Below are 25387 nucleotides of genomic sequence, written 5' to 3'. Positions count from 1 at the left end.
AACACATCATTAACAATCCTTAATCAGGATTGGTGCTCATTTATAATGTGAATTAACAGGGCAGCTACGGGAGGCAAGCAAACACACCCACACCTTCCTCACCACTTGTACAACTTGCTGAAATTCAACCAATTTGTATTTCTGCTACAAAGTTTGGAAGACACTTTCTGGTTTCAAGCAAATCATTTTCACACCTCCCAGTAATCTCGTCTTGTGCTTCACATTACCCAGTCCTGTTCCTTTTGCACAAGCAAACCTCTAAAGAAGTGCAGAGGACAGACAGAATGTTGAAAAGGAGTGAAGAAAGTTTACAAGAAACCAGGACTCATGGGCAATTCAGCCTATGGAAGAAGACAGAGGTTTTTTCTCCACGCCCTCGCAGAGCACATGTTTCTGTCTCTACAGCCAATGCCTGCTCCCTACCAAGCCTGCACAGAGTATATAAAAACCTCTTGCAGCCAACCTGCATGTTCAGCGGTCTCTAATCTGCATGCAGATTCCCTTCTGCACTGATATGAAGATCTCAAGAATTCTAGCCTTGTCCCTTGAGGCTTTCCATGCTTTTTCACCTTCCTCTTGTGTTTCCCCAGACCTGGCTACCTGCTTCATGCATTGTCCATGAAAGCTTTTACCTGTTTCCAGCAAGATCTGGCTTTCTCTTCTCTCCTTACCACTTGCGACACCCCCCCCCCCCACGGTCCAGACCTCAACATCCCTTTCATCCTCTTCTCATCAGTGGATTGAATTCATGAGTTTAAATATGGCTCCAGTGTAGCTTTGAGACCCTGATACTACAAATAATGGATTTATTGCTGTTGGTGCTGTAGGAAATGAAGAAGCATCTCCCCCGAGAAAGGGCTATGTTAGACCTGCCCAAGCACCCTCCTTGCTCATACAGAAAGATTACAATTCTCCCTTTGTAATGCTACAGCAATTAGACATGCATTATATACAGTGATTACAATGCTGCAAAAAAGCTAAGAGCAGATTCTTCCCTCCCAGTGGATAAACCTCAACAATGGGCATGGAAAGATAGTTTTTGTTGTTCATGTTATAGTTCCTGTAATCCTATGATTAGGGATACCCAAGGGATTTCTGCTGGAGCATCTTCCAAAGATACCCAAGAGGACTCCAGAAGAAGTGGTATGGTAAGAGAGTGCAGTGGTTGATGTATTGCTCCTTCAAGGTCTGAGTTGTCCGTTTTGGACACTCTCTGTGGCGATTTCATGGGAATATGGTGGTTGGTCATTCTTCTTTCTCATCTTCCCTTCCAGGCGGCTGAAGGACTTGAATATTTTGCAGAGGATGGGTGTTAAGAAGAGCTGAAAAGCTTTCCAAAACTGTAATGGTGGGGCAGAGGGCAAAGGAGAAAGAAAGCAAGAAATACAAAGATTCTGCAAATTAGACATATATTTGCAAGCTCCAGCTGCTTAAAAGGAGGTTGTTCCCATGAAGGATCCCTAGGTAGAGTAAAGGGAAATTACAGAACAAATCCTAGAATTGCACGAGAATCACACAGCTTCTCATAAGGCTTGTAGAGGGTGCAAACCGGAATGAGGGCACCGGGTTTTAGTTGCATTTTGTAGTGCATACATGGCATGAAGGGGAAAACGTTACAGCTCCCAAGAATAGGTGGCTTGGGCCCAAGTAAGGCCAGAACTTGGCAAGACCCACTTAAAGTGCCCAAAGGTGGCAGCAATCTTGATTTCTGTCAACAGGATCTACTCCTTAAGCAAATGCTGAGCAGCAGGAGAAGGAGGCCAGGGCACCAGTGTCAAACCCTCACACAAGAGGCACAGTGGCTGAACGGCATGGAAAGGGAGAGAACAGGAGAGAGCATCTAGTGTGTTGTGGAACTTACAATTTTTTCAAGAAATAAAATAAATAATCATCATCATCATATCAACAGGCCTGAACCTGCAGCCACATAATGATATAAAGTTCTTATCCAAGTCACATGATGGGCTCAGAGACATGGGGGGAAATAAGAGAATATACAGCAAGGGTACCTCCTACTCAACTGCTCCAGAGGTCTCTTTGCGTACCCTAATTTCCTGCTACAGCAGGTGGAAAAGAAAGGAATGCAAAGGAGCCTGTGAAAAGGTTAGGAAAGAGGCAACCAGGCTGTGTTTGTTGCATGGTCTCTCTCCCTTTCCCCGCATACCCCACTCACACAGACAGAGTTGCCCAGTCAGAACTCTCACATTTAAAGGAAAGCTTCCTGGATCTGAATCTCATGGCAGTTAGCCACAGATTACAATTTTTAACATGATTCTTAAGTGAGAGAGGCATGTTCAGAAAATAAGCCCAGGGCAACAGAGCCGTGTTGGAGAACAGCTTCCTGGCTCACGGAGGATACCGAGTGGCTGCTACTCGTGTCACACACACATACACACACACACACACACACAAAATTATTTACACTGTCTGCAAAGTGCTGGTTTTGGTTTGTCCCCACTCAAGCACTAAACTTCAGGGGGGCAGGGAAGGAAAAGCAAGCATGCTAAGCTGCTACTACCTTGGCCAGCTGTCCTCCAAATATACAGACCTATGCTGCAAACTATGCATAACATACTGTGGAAGTTTCATTCGTGTGTTAAGCTGTGTGTGTGTGTGTGTGTGTGTGTGTGTGTGTGTGTGTGTTCATTTTGGTAAAAAGGCCTCCTTGATAAGTGCATGCCGTCTGGAGCTCTCGTGGCTCCAAGGATGAGTGCTTTGCCCCTCAAGATGGAAAACGTGAATCCCTCCCCCTTCCAGCTGCCAGAAGAAGCCGCCATCATGATGTAAGTAACTGGATGTTCTTCAACATTTCATCGAAAGCCTCCTGCGAGGGAGCATCTGCGTTCTGGAAGGAGTCCTTGATGCGGCTGTAGAGACTAAAAGACTGCAGCTCCAGCCAGATGAAGCCAAAACGGTCGTCATCAAACAAAACAAAGACGCCAGGTGTTCGCTCAGGGCTGGTGAAGCCATGGCCAGCTATGAGCCCCGTGCCGTAGAAACTAAGAACAAAAGAAAATAAAGGATGCATTGATATACCTTCCACAGGAAAATCCAGGCATCACACACCTTGCCCCATCAAACAGAACTGCCAGGTTACCTGGCTTCCATGTTGACAGAGATTTCCAAGAATTAACATGTCCTATGCTATGTGACTTCCAGATTTTCAAGCTCCCTGTCTCCTCTAAAAAGCATTAATCCAATATATGCTAATAGCTCCAACCAGAAGCTCCTCCCTGCTTCACACCCTGATAGAGCAGCAGCTCTTTTCTTAGAAAGATTGGATCTCCTGGAAAGGGCTGGAGGTGGGGTTATTTTGTGTTTCTCTTTCTCTCTTTTCAATAATATTGTATTTGCTGCATTAAACAGTTTTTATTTCCACCAGATTTTTTAAAAATATATATATTTTAAATTGTGCTTTATTATTGCTTTGTTATTTTCTTGTGTTATAATGTTATGATCTGGTAATGCTTTCATCATATTTTATGAACTGGCAGAGTTTAGGAATTGTCTTATAAATGCATTATTAAGTCACCTTGGGTAAAATTTCTTTTTAAAGGGAAGAACAGAAATCATAATAATTGGGGCTACTGCCATACATTGAATTAAATAAATGAGGGTGGGGGGGGGGAGAGAATATTTTCTTTTCTGGGAGCAAATACTTCATAAAATATTGGGTGTGGTTGAACTGGACAGAAGCCCAAAGGATATTCATGGGCAATTTGCTCCACACCCTCCAGGGATGCCCCTTGAAACACAACTCTTGGCTTTTCATATTTACCATGCTCTGCAGGTCCGAGGGTAATCCTCATTCCTGGATGCAATGCCACCAGGCAGCACAAAAGGGCATGAGGCTGGGGGAGAGCCCTGGGCCACGGCTCCCTCTTCTGCTCCTCTGCCTGCTTCCTGCTGAGAGGGGCCTGGCTGTGGCTGCTCCTCCTCCTCTTCCTCTTCCTGGCCCTGCGGCTGGTGCTCCTTTTCAAGGCCACCCTCCTCCTCCTGCTGCTGCTCTCGCCGCACCTGCTCCTGCACTTCCAGGACAATGCGGGAGAGTTCGCTGAAATTGCTCAGGTTTTCAATATCAGGCAGCTGGATGGGATGCGCCAGGTCAATCTCCACTGTCTGCTGGCCAGCTGGGATGTTAGGGTCACCCTGGAGGATAGGCAGGAAGGAAAGAGAGCGGAATGACTTTGCTATGAATGCTAATGGCCACTGACTCCATCCCATTCCAGTGCCTCGAACAGCCTCCTCATCCGTGCCAAACCAGTTTCTCCTCATTCCCTTCCCCAGACCCTTATTTGAAACAGAACACATCCTGAACCACTGTGCCTTGCCTTGCCTGTATATTGTGGTACTAGCAAATCTCTCTTCTCCACTCTGTTCATCACTTTCAGTAGGTCTTGCCCACTTCCTTTGCCCTGCTAGTCTAAGTAGCTGTACTATTTGTTTACTCATTGAGAGCTGGTGTGAAGTAGTGTTTAGTCATGATCTAGAACTTGGGGAGCCATGCTGTACATAATTTTATAAACTTCTATCTTGCCACCTCTTACTCACTTTTCCCTCAACTAAAAAGTCCCAAACGATGCAACCCTTTTCCTCAAATGGGAGTTGCTCCATTCCCTTGATCATTTTGTTTGGCATGGCAACAGTGACAATACATACTTGAAAAGAGAAAGCCAGATGCTCACTGTGATTTTAGTTCCTTTGGCCTTTTTTCCATGGAAGCTGAGCATGACTATTTCAAGACCATGGCTCCCATATGTCCCCTTGAAAAGGCCTGGCTTGATGAGATCAATGGCACTCCGTGGAGGGAGGTAGATGCGTCTGTATGTCAAGCAGTTGCTGGAATATTAAAAAGAACCACAGCTTGATATAATGCAGGCAGGCCACAACCTGTTTGGTGCAATCTCTGAATCACTGACAAGGCATACAGTTTGGCATCTGACTAGATCACCTTCCCTGTTTTAAAAGCAATGATGCCTTCAAAAATCAAAACTCTAGCTCTCTTGCATGTTGAATGCAGCTTTGCCATGCATGAGCAGAATCTGAAAGGGACTCAAATTAGCAGAGTGAGTTTCTGGTAGGGAGATGACTGAAAACCATGTTGCTGTGCACCTTTGGCCTTCCCTCTGTACCCACCATAGCTACTATTTCTTAGACTCAAGACCCATCTGCTCCCTCCATTCCTCATTGTTATGGTCTCCATTCACTGTCATTCCCTTGCACCATTCCAGTTCTTGCCAAAGGCATCTACAGCTTTTGAAGATGGGGAACAGAATTTGCCAAAACAAACCAATTCATGGTTCTAGCATTTATTTATCTGTAAGCTGCCTTGAGTCCCACTAGGTAAAAAGGTGAGGTAATAATAATGATAATAATAATAATAATAATATGAATACTTCTGCAAACCTTTGGGCTTGCCCAAGTCTGCTGATACCTCCTGATCTTGTGAATGGATGGTACTGTTTAGGGTACATAAACAATGGCACGTAAACCAGAACATTGGAACTAGAAGGAATTACGATGATTACAAAGGCATCATAAGTCTCCACTGTTCTCTGAAGCAAAAAGCAACCACACCTAGATAATGCACCCCTTCCCTTTCAAATGTTATCACTGTTTGGGGAGTTTGCAACTGTACTACTTTACTTGAAAAATTTATTCTAAAAATTCTGATTTTTCTCTCTCTTTCTGACTGCAGAAGCAGGAGGATGAAATAAGGGTCCTTCCCCGCCCCTTACTCATATTGACTGGTATAGATGAACTTCATCAAGATGAGCTCTTGCATGTGCTCATGGAAGATGTCTTCCAGAGTCCGCCCCCACTCCTCTCGCAGCCATGTCCGGAACTCCTACAACAGCACCCCAAAGAGAGAAGCAAAGTCAAGGAGTTGCAATTGCCTGGGACCCCTTCCTCCAATAAGAAAGCACTGGTAGATATGGACAAGAGGCAATTGCTTTCCTCTGCTTTCATCAAGCTGCTCACCCATTAAAAATGCCCCTTCCTGTTACTGGACTACAAATTCTAGAATTCCAAACAGATGATCCATAAACTGATCTGCTTGCAGAGCCAAAGGCAGAATGATTTCACTCATTTAAACACAATAACTGGGTGCTTCCAGACACAAGTCCTCTTAAGGCCATTGTTTGTTGACTGTGAAACCACAGCAGATCTTCCAGACTATTGTAAATGAATCCCTTGCCCCCAACAACTGCTTCGTTTGTTTGTTAGATTTTCTATGTTTCAGGTGGTGGAACAGACAGGTGGAGGAAAAGGCACACAGTATTTTCAAAAGAATGACACCATCATGTGGAGTCGCAGTAGAAAACACTGAACTGTGGAGAAGCCATCTCTTACACACATTTCCAAAGCTTTGTTTCAAGCATTTGCTTTAAGATGGAAGAATAAAAAAGAATCTGCTTCTGCAAGGATGGTGTCGTTTTAGTGTTACAATACGCATTGAACCCTCAGAGGATACAGATAGCCTAATTCATCCTAATGATCTTGCTGCAGACAGCATGATTACTTGTCAGCCGTGGAAAAGGATTTATCACCCCACCCCCACAAATTCCCAGCCCTGCTTGCTTCTTGACAATGAACTGCTCGATCATGAGGCATATTCGTGCCAGAGCACAGCAGCAGCATTTCAGCCTTAACTCTGCATTGCCAACTGTGACTTTAATCCCCAATCGCAGATAACTGTCTCTTCCTCCCTAGTCAATACAGGGCAACAGAGCCTAATTCATCAAGCCTCTCTGTGTGCCTGTGAACATGCCTAGGCCTGCACATGTGCTATAAAGACTGAAATAAAACATTCTGTGAGCTAACTTCATTCCCAGTGGCACTAAATTACCACATATGTTGAAAAAGCACTATCTCAGATTAACAGTTGCTGGTGGTAACCTTTGCTAAAGGCCAAGTTTTCAGTGCTTACATCAACAATGTTTATACAAAGACAACATCGGAAGCTCGTCTTAGAGCAGGTCTCCCTTTTCTTGGAACCTTCGTCTCAAGGTTTTCCTGGGAAAGGCGGAACAGCATTTTCCTGCCTTCTCTATTTTAAACAGGAGTGCCCACAGGTCACACCAGAGGTTGTGTGCAATCTCTCTCTCATTCCTCTGCTCCATTTTCAGAAGCAGCCTTATATTATTAAATGAGGTGGGGTCAAGGCATACCACCACCACTCCTTGCAAACAGATAGTTATGTTCCATGTGCATTTCTCCCATAAGCTTTGAAAGTTGTTTGCCAGGCAGTATGGGGAGAAATGCACATGGAACATAGCTTTCTGTTAGCTGCACAATCATTTGGATCGTGTCCAGAGCAAGAAAAGTTTCAGTTCTTTAAGAGCCCAACTCAAGGAAGCTATAAGTCACTCCCTGGCTAGCAATGCAAAGCATAGACCACACTGAATGGCACTGAAGCACCTGGACAGCAGCTGACAGTTGAACCAAAAAGTGACCTTTGGCTTCCAGGTGCTGGGGGAAGAAATCTAAGCCAAGGGAAGTTTACACAAGAAACCCTGAATCCTATCCCTGCTGGGGCTAATGGGCATTAGAGTACACTATATGGGGGGGGGGCACAACAAGTTGACAACCCCTGCTTTAAAGTAGTAATCATCCAACAGGCTGAAAAGCAGCTCAGGGTATCTTCATTACACAGAGCCTACCTCTTGCCTTCCTCCTGACATTCGGTGGTGATCCGTCTGGTTGCACTTTGTTGAAAACTCATCCTTTTTCACAATCTGTAGATATTAAACAGCAGTATTAAGCATTGCAGGACATAAATCCTCAATGAAAACAGACCCACAAACAGGCTAAAAATTACCCTGGCACAGAAGGCCTTAAAAAACAAGTGTTTATTTTGCATCTGCGGCAGAGTGGATAGGTAGCTCACCTGAATATGCCCACTGTGGGGTCCCTTGTGGCCATACATGCACTCCACTGTGGCACTCTTTCTTTCCATTAAGTGGATCCTGAAGAGCGGCTTGACTCTCATTGGATCATCCACATGAGGGTCATGTGGGGGCAAGTACATCCAGCCAATAATGAACAAACCATCTACCTGTCACAGACAAAGTAAGGAGAGTAAAAACCTGCTTTCTTTTCAGTCACTGTAGCACCTTGAACAAACCCCTGTTCTATGCAACATGGCAGAGCCTCTATACTCACCACTACGTTCAACAGCCCCCCATACGGTCCGATGTCTGGCTGCCAGAGTCCCAAGATGTGCCGGTATCTGTGGAGAACTGGAGAATTGAAGAAAAAGCAAGAGATAATCAAATGGTACACAGAAAGCTAAAGGGAGGGGAAATACTGAAGCAAAGGGAGAGTTTCAGTGGTGTCAAAGAGCTCCCTGTACAGCAGGGCTGTGTGTACTTGGCAATAAATCCAGACACCAAGATTCTATGCCCTGGGTGTATCATGCAAATTAAAGAACCCCTTGCACCTATTCTACTCATTTTGTACAATTTATTCTACTTCTGCAAAACACAGGGAAGAGGAAGGACTGCAGGACAGTCAAGACCTCCCTTCAACATTAATGGGAATCTCAGAGATAAAAAAGCCATATCTCTCAATTTAAAATGAGAACTGAGAAGCAGCTTGGGGAACAAACTGGATCAGAGCAGCAGAGTGTAGTATAGTGGTGGGGAAGATGATTTCTTAAAGCCCATCCCTCTATGTCATTTCCCTGGTTAACCCTTCCCTCTGCTAATAATTTTGCTGGGTGTGTAAGAGACAAATACACAGATTTCTTTTCAGTATGGTAAATAGCAGTTGGGTGTGTGTGTTTGATCAGGGAACATCCCCCCCCCCACTGTGCTCCTGCCTTTACCTAACTGAGCCCCTTCCCCTACCACTGCTTTTAAGCTTTGAGAAAAGCCATCCAAAGATATGGTCCTGGATTTCCCAACTTCACGCTTTTCTTTTTTTAGCCCCTCCTTTGGCTTCTTCAGCTCTGGCAATGGGAGAGAAATGTCGCACCGGGGAACCTTCCTGCTTTTCCCTCTTTGCCCCAAATTCACAGCTTATAGCACTGCCCTCTTCAGTGGTGCTGACTGCTGCTCTTTCGCCTTCAGCCATGTCTCAGGCAGGGAGTGCTGGCACTTGATCCTTGTCCAAATCATCGCTTGCCTGCCTGTCCTGCAAGCTGGGGGAGGCTCCACAGAAAGCCAACACTGAGAAGAGGAAATGGGCTCCTCCCCTAGGAGTTTAAAGGGCCTTCAAACTATGCTTCCACCCCCAAGGGAGAAATCTCTAACTAAAGTAAAAGTTAAAAAGTAGAGAAGGCTCTTTCACCACCACTGCAGTCATCAGAAACATATTCTGCATTAAAGAAGTCAGGGTGTTAACATTATACTACTCAAGGGAGACGCCAGTTAAAGCAGTGCCTTGGTCAAAATAAGGGACACTTAATGCCACCATGCCCTTTGCAAGGGAGGCCTCTGCAAAGGAAAAGGCTGTCACCAAAGGGATGTTTATGAGCTGCTTTCTAAGAAAACTGACAATCCTCACAGAGAGGGTTTGCTCAAGACAATACGTTAAGTCATGCAAACATACCACTGTGAGTATCAAGGTCCCCCTGAACTTTTGAGACACTTCACTGAAACTCTCCCTCTCACAGCAGAATGGAGTTAAGAAGGAAGGGGTTATCTGGGGCTATTCTGCCTAAAGTTAGGGAGGAATGAGAGGCAGCTGAACACAGGACAGAACACAGTTGTAGCTGTGAAAATCAGAAGCACAATTTCAAAATAAAAATATTAAAGTGAATGAGACAATGCATTATTTTGATGAGCACTCTGTTTCAATAGGTCAGCAATCATCTAGGCAAGGCACTTCTTTCTGTTTTTATTTGGGATTCCCAGCCTGGAAGAAGCAGCTGTCAAATACTAAAAGCTTTGCTTCTAGCATCTGTAATGCTCATTGGTCAAACAGAGGCAGGCCCCAACTGCTACAAAGCATCCACTTTGCATGCAAAAGATCCTAGGTTCATCTCCAGGTAGAGCTGGGAAACCCTGAAGAACCACTGCCAATTGGTGTAGACAGTAATAAGTGAGACTAATGATCTGATTTGGTATAAGGCAGCTTTCTATATTTCTGAATGGTGACTAGCCTCACTTTCCAATTCCTTGCAGGAAGTGTGACTGAAGAGTCACTGGAATGTAAGTCTACTCAGAGAAGAACCACTGAAACTAATGAACCTAAGTTAGTCATGTCTATTAACTTCAACTGGCCTATTCTCGGCAGAGTTACTACTGGATGCTACCCACTGAGTCAGCATAGTTCATATCCCCATACGACTGGGATCAGGGGGAACTAAGCAAGACTGAGCCTTAGCACTTTTAAAGAAATCAAAAACTACCCACGTAAATCAGTCACTAAGCCAAAGGAACACCAAAAAGAGTCTCCTGTAGCACACCCAAGCTCATCCATCCCATTGCTTCTCAAGGCCCTCACAGGACAAGGTTGCCACAGGTTCCCAGTAAAGCCCACCTGCTTTACAGCCCAGTTCAGAGGCTATCATCAAGCCAAAAGCAGGCTCACCTCAGAAAACAGCATTCCAAATATGTTCCTCTCATGCACACAACAGTTTAGCTTATGTCATAAAGTAAAAAGCCCCCTGTGCCATTGGAATAGCTCCCATTCTAGAAACATAGGAAGTTGCCTTATACCAGGTCAAACTGTTTTTCCATCTAGCTCACTGCTGTCCACTCTGACTGGCAGCTGCCTCTGGCAGAGGTCTTGCCCTCATCTGCTTTCCTAATCTTTTTTTTTTTTTTACTGGATATGGCAGGGTTTGAACCTGGGCTCTTTGGCATGCAAAGGTGGTACCCTGAAAGCTTTAGGCTCAGCCAATGTCAGGAATCTGCTTCACACAGAACTAATGCACTGAGCAACCCAAGTTCCAGATATACTTTTGCAATTATACCTATAGAGCCTTAAACAGCTCAGGACCGCAGTACCTCAAGGTTCGCCTATTTCCATATGAACCTACCTGGACTCTGAGATCATCTTCTGAGGCCCTTCTTTGTGTGCCTCCTCCACAAGAGGTCCAGCGGGTGGCAGCACGAGAATGGGCCTTTTCTGCAGTTGCTTCTCATTTATGGAATGCTCTCCCCAGGAAGGTTTGTCTGGCGTCTTCATTATACACTTTTAGGCACCAGCCAAAAACGTTCCTCTTTAACCAGGCCTTTAGAGCTGACTGACATCCAATGCCCTTTTAAAATGTGTTGCGGAGTGGGGGTGTTATTGGGTTGTTTTTATTATATATTTCGTGTTTTTATATTGTGATTTCATGTTGTAACTGCCCTGAGACCTACGAGTATAGGGCGGCATACAAATTTAATAAATAAGACAAGGGAAGGCAAAATAAAATAATGTGGTCAGGGGGATAAATGGCAGAATAAAGGTTTAGGAGCGTGTGCGCTTCCAAATGGGACTTTTTACAAGAGCACATCTGTCCCTCTGCACAGCTCTGATGCATTTCAGTCTTACTAGCAGTGTTTATTTCTTTAAGAGGCAACAATTCCAGAGATGCAGCCTTTTCCAACACTGCATTTCCAATCTGGGGGCAGCTGTGTATGTTAAATGGTTGCCCGGCTTGCAGCTCGTCGTTACCCAAAGCAAAACCACAGACTATTCATCCTGAGGGTTAATTGGCATTTTGGGGAACCCATGACTTAGAAGCATGTGAGCATCACATGGATGGAGCAGTGTGAATATAATGTGGATTTCTGAGCTCAGACAGAAAGACTTGTTTTCATAAAATAAAGTTTCTATTTCACAGTGTCTAAAATCTTCAGACTGTTTAGACTGTGCTTCTTTCCTTTCACTATTATTTTACAGAGCTGAATATGTAATAGGCAGCCTCAAGATCCATTTTGGACCAAAATGAATGCACCAGCAGTGACTCTCAAAAACCCACTGATTTATTTTCCAATCAAACTCACACAAGAACCAGATGACTCAATGAAGAACTCACTGAATGAAAGCAGCTTACCAAGGGCTAGGAATACAGAGTTGCTGCTCAAAATTTTTTTCCTTCTGTTCTTTGGTTAAAAAAAAAGCTACATTATTTCCACTAGAACAGGGGTGGCCAATTAGCAGATTGGGATTCAATTTCAGAATTCCAGTTTATGTTTTAGGGACTGCTACCCTTGCTGAAATGGAAAAAAGCACACACTTACATGGGAAGACCATAAGTTTCTGGCTTCCCAGCATGGATGTCACAATTTCCCAGAGCTTTCTCTGCTGCTCTAGAGGATCCTGAGTTACTGATCTACATCCCCTTGAATCTCTTTTTGGGATGCCAGAGATGCTTTGTGAGAAAGGAACTGCTTTGGGACCCAATTCAAAAGGGTATCACGCTAGAGGCAATGGCTCTTTCCTCTGAACTACAGTGGTACCTCGGGTTAAGAACTTACTTCGTTCTGGAGGTCTGTTCTTAACCTGAAACTGTTCTTAACCTGAGGTACCACTTTAGCTAATGGGGCCTTCCACTGCCGCCGCACCGCTGCTGCGTGATTTCTGTTCTCATCCTGAAGCAAAGTTCTTAACCCGAGGTACTATTACTGGATTAGTGGAGTCTGTAACCTGAAGCATCTGTAACCCGAGGTACCACTGTATTGGAGACCTGATCAGAGGCAAGAAGTTTTCTCACTTGGCTTAAAGACAGCAGTATTCTTGCTACAGCCAGGAAGCAACTGGGAGGGACTTCCCAGTCAGGGGTCCTCAGATACTGGCTTGGCTTACTTAGGTAGGCTCTTACTTCTGGTCCCATCCCCTGGCAAGGAAAGGGGGTTTGGGAGACAGGCCAGGTCTTCTCTCAATTGTGCAAGGTAGGGAGAAGGTCAAAATCAGCAGCAAGACTCCTTTTTCACTGCTCAGAAAAGGCTCCTACTATATCTTACCTGCTTGAAAAATGCAATGGAGTGAGCTCTCTGAGGTAGGGATGTTAGGTGTCCACCTTGCCAGAGGGGTGGGCAACCTTGCCCCTCGTGAGTAGATTTGTGGATGCCTTTCCCTGCAATAACCTGGCATGTAATTCTATCAAGCTTCTGACTTGATGCTTCCTGAAAACTTCAACTTTCCAGCAGTTTCTTTTGAGATGCCAACAGTTCATCTTCCTGGGTCTCATCCCCTTCCCCTAGTGTTGATACAAAACTCTGTGAGTGGGACTACAAGGCTCTACCCAAACTCTATCCACCCTCAAGACGGTCCCATCTGCTCCTCAATGCACTTTTATAGCTCTAGAGACTCACAGCTACTGCTACCTTATTTGTTTGTAGCACTGCTTACTCCTATACCTTGACATAGCAGTGGTGGTTAGCATTCTTTCTTAGTCTGCTGGATTTGGCACCCGCTGCTCTCAAAACATATCTGTCCCCCAAATGGCCCTGGGAAGCTTAGCTTGTCAATTAAGTGGTGAAGCAGGCACACTCCATGCTAACACAACGCAAAAAACATTTGCCAATGGAAGGTACATACGGCAGGTGTAAACATCTCTGTATTCCATGTGCTCGTAGTCGGGAAGGATTTTCATAAAACGCCCTGATTTCACTCGTGGGTTTATACCTGAGCAGACACAGCAGGGTGAGTATGAGAACTCTGGTCCTCTTTTTACCACCTCTTCTTACCACCACACCACCAGATGTTTTCAAACTTGGCATACTATTGTAGAAATGGAGGGTGGGAGAGGCTGTCTGAAATAAGGGGCATCAGGGATGATCTCTTGCAGGGTTTTTTCTTTTTTTAAAATGAATTTTCTTTAAATCAGCAAAATATGGCTCACAGGATTGACTCCTTCAGCTCATGTTGCCAGTTGAAGGGTTGGGGATATTCAAGGATCTATCCTCCAGACTACTGGAGTCCCTACAATAGAAGCACCAGACTTATACATCACTGGGGAATGGGGAGCTGCTAAGCCTGCTAATCATAAACACTCATGTATAAAAGAGTCACGCAGAGTGCTGATGCCTTTTAAAAATGTATTTCAGTTTAGAGAGATGGGAAATAGAGGTAATGCTGTTCTAAATCTTGACATTTCTGGAGTGCATGTAAGTGCTAAATGAACTAATCTCAATATGGATTTGCAGATAAGAGAAACATTGCTGTTGACACACAGCTCTGCTGCGGTCTAGACTATTGAGTTGCTCAAGTTAAAAATTCACTTACAAATTCACTTTCAACAATGAAACTCAAAAAGGATCCCAAGCGCTTGACACTTACGTTTGGCATATACATCTCGACAGGACACTCCTGTGATCTCCAGCTTTCGCAGGTTCTCGCAGACACCATATTCTGCAATTAAATAGGTCAGGTCATACCATCTGCTGTCCAGAGGTAAGGATGTCCAACAGCCTTTTCCATTAGAATCCTTGGAGCTTCCACTTAAGAAAGCCCTTGAAAGCTTCCACCTTGATTTTTAATCACACTGGCACTATCAGCTCTAGAATACAGTCAAAAAGCAACAAAAAGCCCATCATCTCCATGTGTTTTTCAATCTCTGTCCTAGCAGTCATATTTGTTGTTTTAAGTCCAGAATATAAATTCAACTTTTTAAAATGTTTCCTAATAATTGCTGAAAGTGTAAACAGGTAGATGGATTCCCCCCCCCCCAATATGTGGTGCACTTGCAAGAAAACGAGGGTATTTTGGGAAGTGATAAATGACAAAATAAAAAAGATGTTTAAAATGAATATATATATGCTCCTATGATCCCTAACAGAAATGTTTCGGGCATAGATAGATAGATAGATAGATATAAAAGCCCGAAACATTTCTGTTAGGAATCATAGGAGCAGAAATCCCAAAAAATGTTAAAGTTGTTTATCAGCAGCTAGGATTCTATATGTGCAGAAACAGAAGACGTTCCAACCAAAGAAGAATGGATAAGTAAGATAATGGACTATGCAGAACCGGGAAAATTAACAGCAAAATTAAGAGAATCTAATGATGAGTGTTCTATGGAAGAATGGATGCCTTTTTTGGACTATTTAAATAAATATTATAATATGATGAATTTGCGAGTAGCATTTGAGCTATGAGCAACAGAAGTAATTAGATTATAATATTGTGATTTAATAGATAGAAGATAGGGTGCAGCAGAAGGGGAGAAACAACAACTCCATGGAAAATGGGGTGGGGCAAATGCTGTGGAGACAACATGAATTGCAAAACAATATGGAACTGGACAGGAAATGGACACTGGCTTGGAAGAGTGTAGACTGGAAAAGTGAAGATGAATAATGACTGAAAGGTGATGGATGGTGGAGAAGATAGATGGCAGCACACGCAAGATGAAAAGAAAGGAAAGTGGCTTGTTTTTGTTGTTATGGGAAAGTAAGGGTTCACAGGGGTTTTTTGAATCATGTGTTAAGGAAATCATTATATGGTGTATGGGATAAATATGGGATAACCCTGGTGGCTATCTCCACTTGAAGCCTTCACAGGAAAGAAAAAAAACCCATGAATAAGAATTGGGCAACATACAAAGATTTATTAGAAGAGGATAAAAACCAGCTAAAACTGAAAAAATTCTTACAGGTTAGTTAGAAATACCACCAACTGAAAATCTTTAAGGCTGATAAAAAAAAAGGTTTTGTGATGGAAATTTTGGAATTAGAAAAAGGTTTATTAAAAAATAAACAACTTTCCAAAATGTACAGATTATTATTAGATTGGGAAGTAAAGGAAGAAGAGGTAAAATCAGTCATGGTTAAGTGGACGAAAGATTTGGTTACAATATTCAAATGGAGGAATGGGAAAATTTATGGAGAAGGGAATTGAAATTCACGGCCTGCTTCACTATAAAATAAAATTTTATGAAGATGCTATACAGGTGGTACATCACCCCCAACAAACTGTCCAAAATGTACAGAACCAACTCAACTTTATGCTGGAGGTGTAGAGAGTTAGAGGGCACGATGTACCCCATGTGGTGGGGTTGCAAAACAATAAAGAGCTTTTGGGAACTTATATACAATAATTTTTTAAAAAACTGTTCAAAATAACGTTCAACAAGAAACCCAAAACCTTCCTATTAGGCATAATGGCATCAGACATCCTAAGGGAGAAAAGAAGGATTTTTTTTAATGCAACAGTGGCAGCAAGGATGCTGATAGCCAAGGGATGGAAAGGAGATAAAACTCCATCAAAAGAGGAGTGGCAAGTAAAAATGCCTGAATACATGAAACTAGCATACTGTATATGACAAAAAAGATCAGAGATCGATCAACCCAAAAGTTCAAAAGAGAATGGGAGATCTATAGACAATATTCAAAAGAACAGTGTCCCCATATAAAAACTTTAGAATGCTTCGAATAACACTCAGAATTGATTAAGGTATAAAGAAGTCAAACAATATTTAATAAAGACAAAGTTTATTGAAAAATAGAGGCAAGTAATTAGGAAAACAAAGAACCCATATCAAGGAAGTTGGAAGTTGATGGTCGGAACATTTTTGTGAATTTGTGATGTATTGTTCTACTGTTTATTGTTTGTTAGAGATGTATCGTGCTGCTTTTGTTTCATCTTCTTTCCTTTTTCTTTTTTTCTTTTTTCAAGCTTTTGTAGTGTGTATGCTTTGATTTTAAACCAATAAAGATTAATTTAAAAAAGAAAAAAGGAAAATTAATATAGAAGTAATAAGTAATGCTTTAAAGTGGATAACCTCTTTTGTTCTTTAAGGGAATATGTTGTTATGTAAATATATGAGCAGGAATTGATCAAATAATAATTAATAATTTTAAATTGAATATAATGTAATTTCAAGCCGCAATGGGGGGGGGGGGGGGAAGAAGGACACAACTAGGACGAAGAGTGGGAAGTCAAGTTTTTGGGGAAATTGTATTAAGTTTAATGTAATTTGGCACTGATTTATTAATAATTGGGAAAACTAATAAGAAAAGGAAACAAAAAAGAAAAGGAAAACGGGGTGGGATGTTGATAAAAATAAAGAGAAAAGATGAAAATGCATCTTGATTTTATAGATTAAAAATATTGAAACTTAATAAAACTCATTGGGGGGGAAAAGCTTTTAAAACTGGGTTATTCAGCTTCCATTTCCACTTCTATAAAATGACATTAATGGCATACCAGTGCATTTGGAACAGACTCTGCCCACCAGCCCGCCTACCGCGCCATGCTACTGACTCCACGTGTATATGACTTAATATGTCTTGTTTTACTATGGCTGCCAAGATTTGCAAAAAACAAAACAAAATCATGGGGTGGCAGCGGATGAGAATGTTAGGCCACAACACATGGCTAGTGAGCTGCAGTTGACTTCCAAGGGAACACATTGTGGCAGCTGCTCTTTACTATAAATTTAAACAGAACTTGTTGCGGGGGGTGCATGATCACATTTCTAACCCCCAGCATCAAAATTCTAAGCATTCAGCAGGATTGGTCCCCACCAATCCCATGTAAGGGATCCCTGAGTGTTTTGGAACATGGGCACAGTGCAGCCTGCTCCCTTGCCAATCAATGCCACGGCAATGGCACCCTCTCAGTTCATTGCACTGCGTATTGCTGGATGTTTCTAACTATAAACACACACAAATGGCTTTTGCTACATTTTGAAAAAGAAAAACAATTCACAGGAGTTAGGTCAATTTACAAAACTGCTACAACCACCCTGGGGAGGAAATAAATGACAAAACGGAAGGCACCCACAGCCACTACAGACCACATGCCCGTCTGCCAGTACCAAGAGTCTATTTGTTCCAGGCCTTTGATGTACTAGTTAAAATCAGACCAGCTTTCTAAAGTAGAAGATTTAAACTGCAGTTTTACACTTCTAGCACCTGATAGACATCAGACACCAAAGATCTTCTGACACAAAGCTCATCCATAACTACAGCGGCTGAGGGTTTACCCATTTCTAAATTAGTGATCATAGCCTCTGACTTGCAGAAGCCATTTCAGGGTACACCATATGATGTGTTTATTTGCACATACCTCTAAGAGAGACTGTCACACACTATTTTAAAGAGAACCTGGGTTAGAAACAGAGATATGAAAGCTAAGAGCTAAATGGCATCTTAAACCTACGTTATGGGAACAACAACGGAATATCTAGGTGCACTTTTTTCATAAAAATACCTGTAATGTTGTTGTTGTTGTTTAGTCGTGTCCGACTTCGTAATACAAAGCTCAAAATGAATGAATTGCAGCTAAAATATTATGTCCATTTTTCACATGGTCTAGTCCTTCCCCTCTCACCCCCTAATATTCTTAAGGGGGGTCTCTTCTCCAGTCTTGAGAGAGAAGCTGGAAGTGGGGAGGCAGAAAAAGGTCCTCCTTTCCTTCTACTCTGCAGTTTTAATCTAAAATCTTAGGGGCAGTACTGTGCCCAGAGCTCAGAAACTGCTCGCACTCATGAAATTCCCTGTCGCAAAATGCGCCTAGAACAATGGGAGTTTCAAACACTGAACAGAACTATAACACAACAAATAGGTTTCCAGTATAAGGGGCAAAAGACTTTTAGATCTGGGTGCAGGTTAAGGCAAGCACTCTGGGCATTAGTGAGTAGTCCCTTAGCAATGGCTGGCGAGAGGAACAATATGAAGTGGAAAAGGTCAATTTTTTAAAAATTGTACCAAGAAGCTGATCCAATCAAAGATCTCACAATAGGCTCAAATGCACACAGATCACCCTTATATATGAAAAGTTACTCCTTTAACTCACACCAAATTAAAAAAACAAAAAACAAAGCCTATTGTGTAAGAGTGAGCTATCCAGTAACAAGACAACAGTCCTCAGGCTTTGCCAGTTTTGCTTTCTCATGATTCAGATTTGCTCTGATAATTCAATAGCTACAAGGGCCACCAGTATTGTTAACCCAGCCCTATTTTATTTTTAGAGTAGTCAGAAGTTTAACTGAGCAATGCGACTTCCAGTTGTGTGTACAGGATTGCAGCCTTAATCAATGTACGGCACATAGCAGTTTTAAACATGTTAAAGCAGCCTTTTCCAATCTGGTGACCATTACTGTTTTTCTGCTATGCAGGATTGTTGTAAGGTTTTAGTGAGATAATGTATGTTAAGTGCTCTGAATACTTTAAAGCCAAGTATAATAGTCATTTATTCTGGATACGGGGGTGGGGTGGGGACTGGATACTGGGGTAAAAAAACTCAGTGTATTTGATATAGCTACAGACCTCTAGAAAATCAATATCATTTTTGCTTCCTATAATAGGCTGTTTCTTTTTTCTATGAGAAATACTGCACTGTTACCCTTAAGGCTATTAAAACACACAAACAACCACTCACGCTGCTGCAAATCACCAGAGAAAATTAAATATTAAAGCTGTTCTATGCAGATAGAAATGTATACTCCTAGCAACAAACAGAAACCACATACTATAATCTGGACATCTTCCGGGGAGATTAGGGTTCAAATCCCCATTTTGCAAAGAAGATCACTGGGTGACCTTGGAGAGGCGACAAATACCCTCTTCCTGAGCAACTTGGATGACAAAAATCTGATTAAATTAACAAAATTAGAGAAAATAGCCATGCTTTAAGTCTGTACTAGCAGGAAAGGCTGAAAACACCATGTAGTTTAACTCCCTGTTCAAAGGCAAGGTTACCCACTACTCCTGCCATAGTCCGGACCCTCCTCTGCCACAAGCAGGTGCCCAACAGAGATACTTGCTCAACAAGTAGCTCCAGATAAGTCAAAGTGAACCCTGCATACTTGGATGGGATGGGCAGAACACATCCAAGGTCACTGCTAGTCTGAGCTGAAGTAAATTCCTTCTTGGTGTGAGGAAACACCTTTGCTTATCTACTCTACATGAGCAAAGGTCTAACTCACTAGGGCATGGGTAGGCAAACTAAGGCCCGGAGGCCGGATCCGGTCCAATCCCTTCTAAATATGGCCCACGGATCATCCGGGATTCAGCGTGTTTTAACATGAGTAGAATGCTTTTATTTAAAATGCATCTCTGGGTTATTTGTGGGGCATAGGAATTCATTCATTATTTTTTCCAAAATATAGTCCGGTCTCCCACAAGATCTGAGGGACAGTGGACTGGTTCCCTGCTGAAAAAGTTTGCTGACCCCTGCACTAGGACTTCCCTATTAGCTATCAGTTGTGGGCCAGGCTTGTTCCCTCCATTTCAATGAACAGCAAAGTGCTTGCGGTCAGGGTGGAACAGCTGGTTCAACTGCAGTCTACTCCTAATAGCTTCAGTCACCCTGTCTTGCATTCTAAAGCTACAGGAATCTGCAAAGCAAGTTGTTTGTTAGCCATTCATGCCCTCTGTTCAACTCAAGCCACTATTCACTTTGCCAGGAGGGCTCACTGCCACACCCTGGACACTTTCTTTTAAAGACAAAGGTCAAATCACTTAGCATTTAAAAACAAACAAATGGAGCATGGAAACTGTTGATTAATCAAGGTAAGCTGAGCTACAGGGAGGAGAGAGAGGCGCCAATTTGCTTCCACGCCCGGGGAACAGTCAGTACCACCTATTTATAGCTTTGCCCAAAAAGTGAATTGAAATCCACAGCTCCACAAAAATCGCAGAATCTACTTACTCGCAAACTCCAAAAAAGTAAAAGGGAACAAACATGCAGACAACACAAAGTAGGCAGTTACCAGCATGACCCACAAGTGTACTCCAAGCCGCTCTGGAATTGCTGCATTGAGTGCCAACTGCCATGGTCTAGTTGCCCACATGTGCTATGAATCATCTAGTCCAATTCCCTGCAATGCAGGAATAGATAGCTGTTCCATACGGGAATCAAACCTGCAACTTTAGTGTTATCAGCACCATACTCTAACCAACTGAGCTATGCAGGCTAAGTTGGACATGCTTGGGGAAATCTCTCTCTTCTTGATGAACTACAAGAGAGAAACAAAATTAAAAAATTCCTTCCAGTAGCACCTTAGAGACCAACTAAATTTGTCATTGGTATGAGCTTTCGTGTGCATGCACACTTCTTCAGATACTGTATCTAAAAGAGAGAAAGGCCATTAAAAAAACTTGTAATTTCTGACACACGGCAGAGCTTGGGTTTTTAAGGAGAGAACAAAATAAGGCCATAATAAGATGCTGGCACATTTAATAGTGGGCGGTGGTGAAAAAGAAATAAACATTTCTGTCTTGGTGATGATTGCAAACCTGACTGCAAGGCAATTAGGGGGCTTCAGAGACAATGCTACCTGCATGAATGGGATTCTGTCATAAGAAGCAGAATTAGGCAGCAACTGCAACATGTTGCTTCTATATAAGCACTTATATTAGTGCCATAATACAGCAATACAAAATGCTGTATTGAATGGCTGTGAAGATGGTAAAATCACATTCTTTGTGGCTAAAATATTGAGTTTGATCATCTCACACTCAAATATGTGTTTCTAAATGGAAAATAAACAAATAAATAAACATTCACTACACTGGATGGCAACCATGTCTTATCTGACTCCAGCAGCTTGCATGCTAGTAACCCAAAACCTATTATCCCGCTGTCTGGCATCTTAGCTCTGACATCAACTCAAACCAGAAGTTAAAAACACCAACTCCACCACTACCAACAACAACTGTGCAATATCAAAACTCTCTAGCTGTACCTGTGGTTTGGGTCTGCCAAGCATGGTCTGTTTATGTTTATTTGCTGCTTTCTTCATTATTTTCTACATTGGGAAAAACATACAACGATCCAATCCTTTCTCATAAAAGAAAATGGCTGATTAATTCCAAAAAAGGGTATAAAATTATATCCAAGAACAGACAATCCATATTTAACCATAAATTAGGTTATGGTTTTTGTTATCTATTTTTTTCCTAGCTCCATACAAGCAGGTCATTAGATAATAATCTGTCTTGGCAGGGCAGACATTAAGACCCTTGAAGATTCGGATATTCTATTTTATGGATGGGGGCTATATTAGATTTAGATAACCAGGAATATCCCTTCCAGCTATAGAAAAGGCTTAAGGAAAACAGAGCTCTGTACCCAATTTAGAAAACTGATGAGGCCTCTGTGTACAACTGCCATGACATTCAGTGGCACAAAGAAAGATGCCACCCCTTTATTTTCCCCAATAACTGTGATGGAACTAAGATGGCACTTGCCCAAAATCATGCCAGGCAAGAAAGAATGCAGCAAGCTGAGGCAACATGATGCAAAATCCATTTAAAGCGTGTTCCAAGCCTATCCACAAGGATGAGTCAATGTTGGCAAATATCCTCAAATGAGGCTATCAAACAAATTAGAAATAAGTTCTTGCAGCTGCAGACAGCATTCTTAATGTACCCAAAGTCTCCAGCTCACCCAAATGCAGTTGCTGGCTGCACTCAGATGTCCAACCCCAAAGTTCTTCTTGGCAAGGCCAAAAAGCATGACTTCATAGCTGGCAACAGATACGGCTGGTGTGGGTCCTCACTAATGGGCCAGAGGGCATGAATCCATTTGCAATATGAAGAAGAGGAATGAAAAGTGCATGGCAGGATGTGATCTTGCTGGGAAATGTTCAATAGAGCACCAATTGAAGCAGGCAAGCAATCCCCTTAAATGTATTGTGGTTGGGGTTCCCAAATTTAGCAGTGCGGGTACAAGATGCATGAATGACACCTGCCATCAATGTATCCTTCATACCACAAACTTCACCCTATTCTTTGAACTCTCAATATCATCTTGGCCCTCATATTTCCCAGGTGAGCACAGCAGCACTCTTCATCCCAAGTGTTGATTTGAGAAAACTGAGGAACAGGAGCTACTAAGGGATACCTCCATGCCTGGGTTCATCACTCTCAATCCAATAGCAAGCTAAGATTGCTGGCTAATCATTGTATAAATAAAAGCTGATGGGATGGACCCTTTAACATGTAAATAACATGTATAGTTGCCTCATGTTTTGCCAACTTGCAACTCACCAATCCAAATGACTCCCATCCAGGGACAGCCCAGGACATTTTGCCACTAGAGGCAAAACAGAAAATGCTGCCACCTTCACCTTCTCCACTGCATGCCTGTTGCGACCCACCTGAGTACCCACTGCCACCCTGTGCCACTGGGTGGGTGTGCAGCAGCAGCAGCAGGCACACAGGGGAGGAGGCAGCAGCTGGAGTTTGCCACCCTGAGAAAACTGCCTCATGGGCAGGTTGGCCCTGAAGCTACTGAAGGGTTGCTTCCTTGTGTTATTTGCCACCTATAATAAAAAAAATATATAATTGGGGAGATGGACAAGTACCCAACAGTTCACAGTACATAGTTGCTGGACTGTTCTTAGCTTGCTGCGACACAGTTGTACAGACCTAGTTTATGTCATTGGTTTGTGATTTACTTGCATTCATACCTCATAAGACTGAAGTGGAGTTCTATAAATGCCAGCATTTTACATTAATAGAGCAGTCTATAAAAGAGTTGATGTCAAAATTTTCTGGATAACTCAGTATTCTATCAGTTTTTATCAGCAATTTTTCTTGTACCTCAGTTTACAAGCTAGATACAGCAGAGCCTTCCTCTGGTCTACTTCACTGTGTACTGAAGCCTAAGTTTCTAGACTACTTTCTTTCCCAGTGGCTCATAGGATTTGAGATCCATGTTTTTGAGAAGAGCTTCTCCTGAACTTCCTGAATTCTGTCTTAACTGTACTTCCACTAAATCTTCCCAAATCCACCTATGTTTCCATTCCTGCTCTCTTCGCTCTCGTCTAATTTAGGCTGCCCATTTTTAGGTATGTGCCATGCTGCTGATATGCTCAATCTTGAAACATAGATGTGAATGGTATTACAAGAATTACAGAATCACAGGATAGGGAAAGACCAGGAGGTCATAAATCAATCTACTATGTCAAGGCAGAATCCTCCATGCCTCAGCTCCATTATCTTTTTAAGTTTGTGTGTTGCACAGCTGTAAACTGTCTTGCAACCTTCTGTTGAAGGGGTGGAGTAAATTTCTAAATATCCCTTCACAAGTTTCAAGTTAGGCTACAAGCAAACAAACAAACAAAAAAGCTCTGGTACTTTAAAAGATAAAAGGTCACAGTGCAAGGCACTCCTATGCCTCAAGTCTTTTAAGCAAATTTCAGCTCCCCTGCTTCAATTACCCTGATGTTTTTAAAGCTTTGATTTTATGAGTTTCCCAAGATACAGATAGTCCCTTTCTTTCAGAATGCCTTTTTGTCTGGATAGTAAGAACTTCAGAAAAAGTAGCTCTGCCTGTTGTTTGCACTGCAAGAGGCAGTACTTTAAAAACTAACAGATTTACTGTGGCAGAAGCATTTGCGAGTATCAGGCTTTTGATCTGATGAATTCACCTGTAGCCCATGAAAGCTTTTGCCACAGTAAAAAATCTGTTTGTCTTTAAGGTGCCACCAGCCAACCCTTTGCTGTTTTTTCCATCTGAACTACCAGCATTCATTTCCAAAGCAAAAACACCAGTGCCACATGGTATCCTCTTCTGCTGGCATCATCTGACCTACCCAGGATGTGAACATACCATATATTTAAATCACATTCAAAGTTCCTCCCTCTAAGAATCCTGGGGACTGTTAAGGCCGGGTATTGATATTTGAAGATCTGTGAGGGGTTAACTACACTTCTCAGGATTCTCTGGAGTGGTGGAATTTGCTTTAAAGGCATAGTATGCATGCAACCCATGACCCCCACCATTGTTTGGTGAGATAAATGAACTCGCCAGATTTAAGGCTTCCAACTCTCTGCAACTTGAGCCTTATTTTGCTATATTTTGAGGCTTTGCCTCCTTCCTTTAACTTGCACCCCTTCTGCAGCTCCTCCACCCAAATCAGCTCTCTTCATTACTGCTTCCTCCTCCCACCTTAAACTTCTTCATACCAAGCCTTGCAGAGAGCCAGGTCTGCGCATCTGTCTGTGGGCATGGACAAAGCTCCCCTTCTACTCCTGTGCTATATTGGGGGGGGGGGGAGAGATGGGGAGCGAGGTTTCGGGTCGCCTCAGAAATGGGAGCGGGTTGCTACCTACACACGGAGGGAAGCTCACCTTCTTTGCACCTCCGGCGCCAGATGGTGTCGGTGCGGAGGATGCGCCTGAAGGCGCTGCAGACGAGGGCCAGGTTGGGCAGGTCGGTGCCGGGTAACGAGCCGAATATCTGCACCAGCAGCTCCGGTGGGAGGTCGAGGAGCGAGAGCGGAGCCCGGCCGCGAGGGCTGCTCTCGGCCAAGGCCGCCCCCTCGATGCGCTCCTCGGCAGCGTCGTCGTCCGCCGCCGCCTCCCCGCAGCCGCCGCCGCCTCCCTCCTCAGGGTCCGTGTCTGGCTCGCTGCTGTCGCCCGCCGTCCCCTTTTGCTGAGCCCCCCTCCGCCGGCAGCCCCGCGCCGGGCCCACGCCGCAAAGCCGAGCGCAGACCGCCATGACGGACCGACGGGGCGAGCGCCTCAGCTGCGCTTTCTCCTCGCTC

General features: G+C 43.2%; 2 protein-coding genes across 3 annotated transcripts in view; both read right to left on the bottom strand.

Moving 5' to 3' along the window:
- Positions 1-25387, bottom strand: part of LOC310711640 (farnesol dehydrogenase-like) — a 241642-nt gene that overhangs the window by 10830 nt on the left and 205425 nt on the right. The window lies entirely within an intron of this gene.
- On the bottom strand, positions 790-25387 carry FBXO31 (F-box protein 31). 2 transcript variants are annotated; one of them, XM_083513679.1, is made up of 10 exons: positions 24972-25376; positions 14224-14295; positions 13483-13569; positions 8167-8243; positions 7892-8059; positions 7665-7739; positions 5739-5848; positions 4686-4839; positions 3779-4149; positions 790-2999 (listed from the first exon to the last, which is right to left on the bottom strand). In XM_083513679.1, exons 1-10 carry the CDS (start codon positions 25339-25341, stop codon positions 2777-2779), a joined length of 1707 nt encoding a protein of 568 aa, XP_083369805.1. In that variant the 5' UTR covers positions 25342-25376; the 3' UTR covers positions 790-2776. The 2 variants fall into 2 exon arrangements, with proteins under 2 accessions (XP_083369805.1, XP_083369806.1); XM_083513680.1 differs by lacking the exon at positions 13483-13569 and having other exon boundaries at positions 24972-25387.

This window comes from Podarcis liolepis, assembly GCF_965112155.1.
Source record: "Podarcis liolepis genome assembly, chromosome: 7".
Lineage (NCBI taxonomy): Eukaryota > Metazoa > Chordata > Lepidosauria > Squamata > Lacertidae > Podarcis > Podarcis liolepis.
Note: the sequence above shows the minus strand (reverse complement) of the source record. Positions and strands in the feature narration are given on the sequence as shown.